The 12,167-nt window shown below is 43.8% G+C and overlaps 1 protein-coding gene across 3 annotated transcripts in view; it reads left to right on the plus strand.

The window, feature by feature from the left end:
- The window catches only part of TTC7B (tetratricopeptide repeat domain 7B), a 1,395,621-nt gene that overhangs the window by 294,218 nt on the left and 1,089,236 nt on the right, over positions 1-12,167 (plus strand). For all 3 annotated transcript variants that reach the window (XM_078660056.1, XM_078660054.1, XM_078660055.1), the window contains exon 4: positions 580-713. In XM_078660056.1, coding sequence (XP_078516182.1) covers positions 580-713 — 134 coding nt within the window. The remainder of the gene's footprint in view (positions 1-579; positions 714-12,167) is intronic.

The following is a 12,167-nucleotide window of genomic DNA, read 5'->3' on the forward strand; positions in this document are numbered from 1 at the left end:
CATGGGACAGATTCTTTGGTATTTAGTCCTTAACCTTAAACTTTGCCTTCTATATGTCGCAATAAACCTAGTCTGATATTCGTTGCTTGTTTGGTTCAGATGATAGAATTGGGAATGAATTGCTGTTTCAGTGGTGTCAAACTAACACACTGAGGCCGCTTCCTGCCCAGGGCAAGCACGAGTGTTCAGTGGGCTCCAGAGGGGACGAGGGCTCTCTGGCTTCAGAAGACAGAGCTGGATTGTTGAACTGCATTCTTTCCGGCAGCAGTCTCGCACATGACTCTAATCTGTTCCCAAGCCACACTTCCTCCACTTCCTAGCATGCACACAGCAGTAGCGGTCTGAATCAAATCCTTCTAATCCCGTGTATATGTTTGAAATGATTTCTGCCAGCATGGCACGCGGTTTGTGGCGGCTGCAAGGGGATAGGGGCACATGCCAGGCCAATTAGCCGAGTGTCGCAGCTCGTCCTGTGCCTTGTACACTTTGCCCTATTCACAAAAGTAGTTTGCGGACTGGACGTCCAGGGGAATACTCTTTCTCTCCATTTTCAACCGCTTATTTTCTTTCTTTTTTTAGGCCTCTGTCTAGAAAAGCTGTCGAGTTCATCATCTCCCGCCATCAACCAGAACGTGGACCGCGACAAGGAAATCATTATGTGCTATGAGAAGGCGGGGGACATTGCGATGCTCTACCTACAGGAAATGGAGAGGGTGAGTGGGAGAACACAAAACCATGCATACAATCTTGTAACCATGCTTTGTCATGGATATTTTCCTGAAATAGAAATTCTTTATATTTATTAATGAAAACGCAGCTGGGCCATGTGGCTTTTAGGACATTTGTACAATGTATCCACTGAGTCAATTTCCAAATTAGGTGCAGTTCCAAAACAAGGTCACAGGTTTGTTCAGGGTAAAAGGTGAAACATGGACCAATATTCGGCATTCAGTATGTCTGTAACACATTAAACTAGATATAGGTTTTCTTGGTGTTGTTTTTTGTACAAAATGGATTAAACAAGTACAGAATTGCACAGGAGTTATTTTTGAGTGGCACTCGGTGGAATCGCATAGTGTATATCGTGACCACTTATCGGGGAATGGACTCTGCCGTGAACCAGTGCAACACATGGACGTCTTTCCCCCAGCACATGTTTGCCGCAGTTACCGGGAATGGGAGGCAATTCATCTTTGGGCCTAGTCTACACCTCGCTGTCAGACTCTCAGGATTGCCTCCTTGCAGTCTCCACCAATGTGCAGCATTAATACATTTCCAATCACGTGCAGGCTGTACCTTCCCACAGTCATTGGACGCCATCTTGAATCTCATATGGGTCCCAAATGAAGCAACTACACTTCTAAATTCAGATAGCCATTAGGTCCTCCACAAGTAACTAAACAAGGTAGGGGAGCGTCGCACATTTCCCTACAAAAATTCCACTCCAACGATGCTCCTACTCTGGAAACCTCCACAACCATCAACCCAGCACAAGAATTTGCTCTGTAGCAACAGAGGTGAGTGGCCTCTCTTCATGGCAGTGTTTCCTGCCTCCATTATGGGCACCTTTCTAACAGCAATGAGCATTATGACTTTCTATTACACATAAGAACATTAATCACGTTTACATGAGCAAGATATGAGAGTAGTATTGGTGAGAACCGCAATAGCCATGTGAAAGCTTTGATTTTTGGAAGAGTGAGAAGATGTATTAGGATATACATTAATAGGGTCTACTTACTACTGGGATTTTATCCTTCCTCTGTGCCAAAATATAACAGTTGGTTATACAGGTTTGTTTAAACAGGTTTTGTACCCTGTTTTCATAAGCTCACTCAACGTTTACTTGAGGTATTATCCCAAGTACCTGTGTCACTAGCCCTAGCCTCAGAACCATCAGTGGCTGCATTTTATGAACAACTTATGGCGCTATGCCCCATACAGATGGACGATGGAACACACTAGTCAGCATTTCCATTTGTGCATGATGACTAAGAGATTTATGGTTGTAGCCCCTTCTCTTTCTGGAGTGTATCCCATTCTCTGATGAAAATACTTCCAAGGCTTAGCTCAATTACTAGTCCTAAATCCTGTAGCCTTACTAGCTGCTCTTATTGGCCCACTAGGCATGTGCTTTCTGTGTTGTGTGCATGAGGGGCATCCCTTGTTTTCTTTCCTGTTGTCCCTGCCATTTGGCATCCATGCAATTTGGATTGAACAATACCCCCTTCGTTGTCCTTCTGCACTGAGTACTATAGCTGTGCCATAAATTGCTTGTATAACCACTTGTCAGAGTCTTTTTTCATGCACCACTGTAGCTCAACGGCTAACCATTGCTGATCCAGTACACAGCACGAATGTTAGGACTTTTTTTGCAGGTTCGACCTGTCACCTGTTGAGCCACTTACATTGCCTACTGAGTGCACCTGATTGTCCTTTTAAGAAACTGTTGACTAATCTCCTGCTTCTAATTGTGAGTTTCTTTCCAGCCTTGCCGCTGCATGGCTCATCGCACCACTTGCCTGCTACATTTTAAGCAGGAGGAACATGCCATATATTGAGGTTCTAGATCCTCAGACTTGTCTGTCATCTACGTCTGACAGGTCCCTCACCAAAAGAGGAAATAACCAATTGACAACTGATTGACACAAATGGGGAAAAATCATATGTAGTTCTAGAGAAAACTTGGTCTGGAAATAGACTAGCCATCAATGTCATTTCAAGCTAGTCCCATTAGCATATCAGTAAAGGCTCACTCAAAGGAGTCGTAGGACACCTTATATGACCATTAGCATTTTTAACATGTTATGATCTTTAAGAACCTTATCAGGGACACAGAGGAGCTTCTGGTGCATGCAGAGGGCTAGAAGCAACTGTGGGCAGACCACACCCCTGCATTGGAGAGTCTTTCCATATGTGCTGGCCTACACAGAAATATTGTGCTTAAAAGTCAAAAATCAACATATACATTTAAAAAAGCACCGGAGAAAACACGCTCTCCACGCTGTAAAGAATACTGATTTATCTCACTAAAGCATAAATGTATAAGCTGTACTAGCATTAAATAGGAAACTGAGCATTTAGTGTATCAGCACAGTGATCGCACAGTAGTTTACACCTGGAGCACTAACAACTGACCCAGCTCAAATCAGTTGTCAGCATTTCACTGAAGCAGCTGGCAGTGGCTATATCAGAAACGTTAAGGAGCCAGAATCACATACATTCAGCGAAACAATATAATACACCCTTCCACTTGATAATACACAACCCAAGTGGAAACATGATTAGAAAGCTTCATACAAAAATGCAAAGAAAAACTAGAATAATACAAGTTGGAAATATTACTCAGAGAGATGTATATACAATTCTTGAGCCTCGTTGACGGGGCTCTATTCTTTTCCTTAAGGTTGACTCTAGAGGCAATGGATTCTCCACTGTTGTCTTCGCCTGTAGAAGGTACAACCTGCTGTTCACTATTATCAACTAACCTGTGCTATACCCCATTCTTGCTCATCAGTGATTTGAGGACCACCACCTTTGCTCGGGGCCCCACTTCCAACCTGCTTCACACTCTTACTAGGTGGTAAACATCGTTTACAACGATGTTTTCACAACGCGGTACCTTTACACCGCGGCTGTGACAACGCAAGTCGTTACCACGACTTGCGCTGGAGGGCGCTCAAGGTCTAAAAATAGTTAATTTACTATCCTAACACCTTCCCTAGGGTCCACGGGGACTGGTGTTAGAATAGTAAATTAAACTATTCGAAATCCGCGCCCCCCCAACGCAAGTCGTGGTAACGACTTGCGTTGTCACGGCCGCGTTGTAAAGGTATGCGTTGTGACGGTACGCGTTGTACCGTCATATATCCTTACTAGGTAGATCTCCCAGGAACTCAAATTAAGTACAACGGAATGCCCACCCTTGCACTTGACCACTTTTCTATCATCCCAGACCCTTACATTCTTGAGCAATTGCACTCCTGGACTTCGCTTTCACAAGCCTTATCTGTTTTCCAAACTTGGAAAGCTATTTAAAAATCAAACTAGATCTTAAAATTCTAACTCATTCTCTCACCTCTAAATCTGAGACAACCACCTTCCACCTGCAATCATACACACTCTTTGTCTCACCTTGCTACTTTTTCTTCAAAATCTTTATAATCCACATCTACCTTTAACTTATTACTGATTCTCTACTTAATCCACCACAAGCACAGCTTAGAAATGGTGTCCCACTTAACAGTCTGAAAGGGCTCGCCTCGGTTGGGGTGTGACGTAGTAGAGCCATAATTTGTATTTTGTGACTTCCTTCTGTCAAACAATACCACAAGCGCGTACCCTAACCATGCTGCCCTTTAGAACACTATTAAACTTCATAACTTGTGACTTTGATTGAGCGTTGTAGAAAGCATTCTTGAAATGACACATGCTGCACATACTAAGAAATCCTTCCATATCATGCAATACCAGCTGAGGCCCATTGTCTTAAATCACTGTTTCAGCATATCTCTCCCTGGTGAATATCTCCTCTGAAAAACTCAGTGATGGATGTGATGCTTATATGTGGTGGAAACTTGACATTTGGCAAATTGATTGATAACCAGTCAACACCAAGACATAATAGGCCTTGATACATAAAACGTGGAAAGGACCTGAAACATCAAATGCCGCTTTCTCCCACGGATGCTTTGACCATACCACTGGAGTCAGTGGTGCAAGTGAAACCTTCAGCATTTCGCCACTGGCACAAACTACACACTCTCTGACCTACATACCTGCCATTCTATCTAATCTTGGCCACCAGAAATGTGTTCTAATTAACAGTGTGCCAAGTGAAGTATTAATGAGCTAACTCCAAAATCCTATCCCAAAGCTGAAGCTGTCGCATGCTCTTTTTCTTCTTAAAGAACAAATTATCTTCCACCTTCAGCTCCTCCAAGACTTTCCAGAACGGAAGTGCATCAAATCTCAGTTCTTAAGGATTTGGCTACCATCTCTGCTCAAATATCGTAATAGAATTCAATAACTGATTATTCTCTTGCCCAAAACCCATTCAATTTTACTAATGCCTTCAAATGTTCCTGAGATAAATGATATCACTGTGGCAATTATATCCAAGTGACTGCATGTTAATTCCCTGCTCTCCTCAGAGTCCTATGGCAGAATGCCTACCAGAGGTTTATGGTCCGGCCTTTTCCCAAAATGGCTTTCCCACAAAATGGCTCTATTGCCTACTCACACAGTAAAATATATTTTTCCATTACCGCATATCTCCTTTCTGTATTGCAAAGGTCCTAAAAGCAAATGCCACATTCCACCAATTTGTGACAGCACTTACCCAATGCCATGCATAGTGGCACCCACAATGGCAATGCATTTCTTTACCGCACAGAAGGGTGGAAATGCAAGCAGTTTCACTATTAATCTGATCAAAAGTTTCTTGCTTTCTCTCACGCCGCACAATTTCCGCATTTTTCTCTCAGTGGCTCCATCTTCTCTGTAAAGTTCATGACAGACTTGTTGCAATACTCGCAGAGTCCCGCAAAAGACATCCTTTTCCTCTATTATCAGGCACTGGAGCTTTCAAGGTTGCTTCCGCAGGAGTTTTTTTTTGGAGCAAGTCTGTCATCAGACAGAGTGTCACCCACATATCCCACTTAGACATAAAATAATTAGCATTTGTATTCTCCAACATTAGCCCACTCTCTTCAAGTCTTGCACACACTTCTCTGACATGACTCCGATAATCAGGTTTATTCTTGGAAAAAATCAGAATATTGTTTTGGAAACATTTCACAAAACGCTACATATGATACAAATTGCCTTCTGGAAAACTGCAGCTACAGAGGGTAATCCAAACAGCATTTTCCTAAATTGGTACTGTTCTTGTGATGTCAGAAAGCAGTCAAAGGCCTAGACACTGGGTCAATACTCCCTGATGTTAAACAGAAAACAAGTCTAATGTGGTAAACGCAGTGTCTCTTTTAAATTGGGTAGCAATGAACCACTATAGTGGGATACTGAGAGTTCTAAAATCCACACATACTCTCAATCTTTCCTAAGGCCAAAACAATTAAAGAGACCTTTTACTAGGATTCAGTTTACTTAAAAATCCCTTGCATGACACGTGTCTCCTTCATCTTAAACTTCTGTCACACATTTATTGGTATTTCTCTTAATCTTTGTTTAACAGGCTGTGCCATTTTGCAAAGTCATCCTTTGGGAAAAACCCTTGCGTTCACTCAATTTATCTGAAAACGTCGGAAACTTGTTTCAAAATCCAGTCTTTCCCCACTTGTTGATCTAGCACTAAGGGACAGATGTATGAAGCTCAAATGGGTTCGCGAACTCATTTTCGCTAAATGGTATGTATGTAGTCAAATTGAGTGCAAAATAAGGAATTGCAAATTTGCGATTCCTTATTTTGCGATTGCATTTAAGGAATCGCAATTTGCGAATCCTTAAATGCAATGTATGAAGCACCCAAATTGTGCGATTTCTCATTAAGAAATCGCAAATTACCACCAACTTGAAGTTGGTGGTAATTTGCGATTTCTTTCACAAAAGCACTTTTTTGCATTTGTGAAGGTGCCATGTTGCGCACATACATGCCCTTAGGGCATGTATGTGCGCCATATGCGCACACATGTGAATTTCAGGGGTGCATCAGGTTGTCCTTATGACACCCTTGCACCCTTGAAATTATTCTCAATTTGCGATTCTCAAATTACGAATCGCAAATTGAAAATAACGTAACATTCATTCCTATGGGCCTCCTGGCCCATAGAAATGAATGGGAAATTATTCCTTGATTGCGATTCTCAATTTGCTAATCGCAATTAAGGAATTTTAAGAAATCGCAAAAAAATGCGATTTTTCTACATACATACCAATTTGCAAATCTCAAATAGCGATTTCTAAAAAATCGCTATTTGAGATTCGCAAATCTCGATGTTGATACATCTGCCCCCAAGACTTGTTTGCTCCGGGGATTCAAAATGATGCCTAGTTTCCATTGATCTTTCCATCCTAAAACATTTATACCTTCAACTGCCACATACATTTTTATTCCCACTTGTCTACCTCTGAATTCTAGGCTATCTTTACTATATACAATAATGTCTCTTCTGCTCCCATCAAACCCCTCGTGTACTATATCAAATTGCTCCAAATAATAGCTTACAGTTATGAAGGTGCATCAGGTACCTGAGTCTGCCATTAACTGTACAGTTCTACCTAATATCACTAGATGACACTTTATTGGGCCCTTCACTTCTACCTCACAATTTTAGGCTTTCACCTCTGTCAAAGCCAAAATATCACCCTTAATTTCACTTGCATCTTGTTTACACTCACACCTATAACACACTTATAACTCTCCTTTATTCACACAAGCAAATTCATCAGTACCAATGGCATTCCCTCCTCCATATAGACATTATCAACGTTTTAGATCGTTTCATCATCTTGGCTTGAGCAATGGCATCTGGAAGTTTTGCATCTCCCAGACGCCACAGCTCTGCCTGGATTTCTTTTGCTTCCGATATGCATAAGGATTTGGGCTCTTATTGATTCGTCGTAGCTCTAAAAATAGAAGACACAGATAAAGCCCTTAAAGCAGTGACATTCATCAGCGGGCTCTCCATCCCTATGAGCTTGTGTATAAAATTGGAACCTGACTAAGGTTAAGCTAGATAATGTTTCAAATCTGGTATTCTTTCTCAGCAATGCTTCATCAAACTCATTAAAGTCCCTTTGTGGAAAACCTGTGGTAAAGTGCTGAACTACCTGCTCCTCCGAGACAAGGCATTGTAAGAAAATATTTTTCCACCTATTGACATCTTGTCTCCTGCAATACCTTTAATGTATGCAAGAGAGAGGATGTGGTGCAGCGTGCAGAGCTGCTGACTCGAGAGCTGGGGATCCAGGTTCGAGTCTCGGCGTCGGCGCAACATCCTGTTATTCTGTGCAAATAACTTCATGTACCCATGCCCATTGACAGCGCCTGGAGACCCTCGCGGGTAATAAGCTGCACTATTTAAATCTACAAACTTTAACTTCAAACTATGGCAGAAGCTCCTCCTTTCATCAATCCTCTGGGATTGGAGGTCCTCTCTGGCTTGAAGAAAACTGCATTTTTAATTATTAATGAGAGTAAACAACACTTGGCTAAAAGTATCAATCCTGATGCACCTGAAGACAAGATGATGAATTGCGGACTACAGACCTAATGTCAGGGAATGCTAGAGCGAAAGCACAACTAACTTGGAAATGAACCAACAATACCTCAGATGGATTCAGTTCTGTTATACCCCAAGTGCTTTCCTAGGCTACAGCTGCTCCTATATGCGGTAAAGTTTAGCGCATTGTGTAGAATGTACGCTAAGGGTATCCTGGTATTGTAGATTGTGTGCATGTGCACTCCCCAGATCCACAAAGGAATTCCACAGTAGAATTTGCTTAGGATGTGCATACGTTTGACTTGCGCTGGCCCAGTCTGTCCTTACTTTGGATCATGTGCAGAACATGTGACCATACAGGCCAACCAAACTTGTTCCTGGTTGTGTACAATGGACCTCAACCGTGAACTCTGACAGTGTGTGAAGGAAGAGCATTGACCTTTCAATGTTCCCTCCACAGGTGGGCACTACCAGTATTATACAAAATCAATTTTAAATAAAATGAATCCGTCTCCAAAATTCACCCGCCATCAAACACAAAGAGCAGTTTGTGTATGTGTGAATTTCAGTACAAGCTGTGAATGTTGTTGGGCCTTGTAGGTCTTCTGATGTTCGTTCATGTTGCTAAGACTGTCCAAAGGTTATTGATCGTGTCAGCTTGTTTTTCCCAGTAGACATGGAGCCGGGGCGGCCTTAGGCATGTGCAAGCTGTGCACCTGCACAGGGCCACCAAACCCCAGGGGCCACCACACCAATATATATCCTTAATATAATAATCCTCTGAGGATGGATACATATTTGCTTGGCGGCCCCTGGCAGGGATTTGGCGGCCTCCGGCTCTGTTCCACTTCCAAACACCCTGACCCCCACCCTCTTCACTGGCCTCCGCGCTCCGCCCGGCCCGGACCTCCTCTTCGGAGGCCCCCCTACCTACGCTCCCTGCCCAGGGCCGCCATGAGCCTAGAGCCGCCCCTGCATGGAGGGTGAGGTTGACAAAAAATCTTTAAAAACTCGTGTTGTTTTGCAACCAATGACTACAGATCCAGCATTCCGTACCACACCTGTGCTGAATAAGGGCAAAAAAGTTCCGCTGCAACTTGTCGCCATATGTAATAAATTGTATTGGTGATAATAGGAAATATAGCTTTTATTGTATCAGCACAGTGCCCGCACATCCGCATTCTGCATGAGCGCTAGCAATTGGCTCGGCTCAGCTGTCAACATCTCATTAAATCTGCCAGGATTAAAGCTGAGAGGTCAGAATGTTAGAGGTACAGAAGCACATCAGTGTAGTGAAACAACATAATGCAAATGGTCTTTTCATATCAAGTAATAGTAAATATGTGGTGCGAGAATCGAAATTGCTAATCTATTTAGCTTCAATGTGGAGCCCCTCCACCCCAGTTTCACTGGTACTATCTAATGTTGCCTTGCCCTGGAACCAGCCCTGCCCTCTTTAAATATTATTGCACTAGCTGCCCGTCCCGACGTTGTCCGGGTATAAAAAAGATTTACCTGAAGGACGGCAAACTTTACCAAATGCTACCCCACCGCTTTCCAATGCAGCAGGCGTCTTAGAATGCACACGCCCACACACAACAACGCTGAAGGGCACGCACACCTCACGACGTGCACGAACGCTAATCTCATCACAGTGAGATTAGCGTTCGTGCACGTCGTGAGGTGTGCGTGCTGTTCAGCGTGTGGGCGTGTGCATTCTGAGATGTGTGGGCGTGTGTATTCTGAGACGCCTGCGTTTATCCCCGGTTGAGATCGGTAACGCTTATGCCCACAAAGGTTGCTTCGCAGCATATGTAATTAACGCCGCCTGAATGGCAATGTGCGTGAATGCGGCGCACCTTGTGTCTTCTATGCGGACATGTGAGAAGTGATTATAACTCGTGAATGGAAGGGCACGCTACTGAAAGACGCTGCCATTTTTTTGTTATAAAATTTGTGGCACGCCCCTCTAAGAACGCTGTTGTGGTACGCCCCTCTCACAAAGTATAATGTGGGTACTTTGACACGGCTACGATCACGCCCCCGACACGCCCACGGCCCTCTGAGTGTGTAGTTTGACACGCCCGAGCCCCTCTGCCAACGGTTACGGCCACAAAGTAAAATGTGTGTAGTTTGATATGCCCACGAGCACGCCCCCGACACGCCCCCATCAACGCCCACACCCACAAGGGACTACTTTACCCCTAAGGTTCTTTAATGTTTCTAATGTATATGGTGGCCACCTGTATAGCCAACGTCCATCTGCTGCAACTCCCCTTTCCAATGCTGTATTGGGTGTTGTGATTGGTGCTGTACTTCTTGAGTTTACCCGCCTCAAAGGTTTCAGCTCTCTCTTTATAATAGTAGTATGGATATGGATGTAACCCCTGAAATGTGGAATCATTATCCAAGTTTCAATTCTCTAGTGTTTGAAATCTCTAGGTAGGACTAGGAACCAATGTTCTCAGTGACAACAGTCATCATCAGTATTTTTTCTGTACACATACATACAAGGCTCCCCTTCTTTTGATGTGTGGCTATCCTAGCCCTGTTTCGTCCTCCTAGTTCTGCCAAGGCTATCACTTTGTGTAAACTGTGCTGCCCATGTGAACTTTCTACCATTTAACAGCTAACCAATAACTTGCATTTTTAAAGCAGTTACTCTATATTCTGTAACAGTTTTGTTTGTGCTCTCTCTCCTTGTCTGATTTGACTTTGAAAGTTCAGGCTCTATAGTAAGAATGCAACAATAACCTATTCCACAGATTTGTCAAGCATCACCCATCAAGAGGGCTAGCATATTAATGGATGAGGGTTGGACCACACTTCTTTGGATCACAACTTCCGACTGCCATGTGCAGTAGCGGCTGCTACCGGACGGGTTGGTGAGGCAGGGAGAGGTTAATAGAAAAAAAAAACTTGCCTTAGAACGGCTGGCCGGCCGCCGCCTCCCCTGTGTCCTCTTCCGGTCTCCAGTCCTGCAGGAGCAGAAAGCACCCGGCAAACAGGCTCCCCTGAGCCAATCACAATGCCGCAATGCAGCGTTGTAATTGTTCTGAATGCTGTGGATCGGCGCTCAGACTCGAAAAGGGAGCTTGTGCATGTTCCTCACCAGGCTGTGTAATGCAGCCTGGTAGGTGCATGCAAAGTGCGTGTGAACTGTTTGGTCGGCCCAAGAGGGCCTGCCAAACAGTTCATGCTCACTTTGGGAGTGCAAACCACTCCTCCCCAGCTCTGGCCAGTCCCACCACACCGCGCCCCGCCCCACACTTCACACAGGCCACTGCCTGCATGCAACAAGAAAAATAAAATGACAGTAACAATACGTTATTGTCATTTTATTTTTCCTTTTTGCGTGGTGGGGCAACGCTACTCCACCTTAGCGGAGGAGCTGCCACTGGCCAAGTGTACAACAGACCATTCAGTCACCTTAAAGTAGGCATTGTTTGCATGTCAGTAAATATATCAGCTACCACCCACAAGTATTAGATGTCAATCAAAAGAGTAATCAAAGTTTTCGGTCGCAAAAAGGCGACGTGGAGGGCGTTTATAGTTGGATGGCAACGTGGCACCTAACAGGAAACTGTAAGGAATGCCCAATGTTAAAGGCAGTCCCTTTGCTGTTATTTTAACTGGCATTCCTGCTTAACACGAGAATTCCATTGAAAACATAGCAGTTCTAGACAGACGTTTTTTTTTTTTTTTACATTTTCACTGGTTATAGTGTATTTTTCACGCAGTCTGTGCCTAGAGAGAGAATGCAGGCTGCGAGAACAATACATTGTATCTCTAGAGTCCTTTCGCACAAGAGCGACTTGGCCCGCAGCAGGAACCCATTGGTGATTCATCCTTCACTGGCTACCTAGCACCCAATGCACCTATTGTGCAAAATCAACAGGGTTTAGGGAACGCTGGCCCAGATTACACCTTCTTATGAGATGCACAGAAGTTCTGAATTGGTGACCATATTCCCAGGAGAGCAAT

The sequence above is a fragment of the Lissotriton helveticus genome, chromosome 9 (genome assembly GCF_964261635.1).
Source record: "Lissotriton helveticus chromosome 9, aLisHel1.1, whole genome shotgun sequence".
NCBI lineage: Eukaryota > Metazoa > Chordata > Amphibia > Caudata > Salamandridae > Lissotriton > Lissotriton helveticus.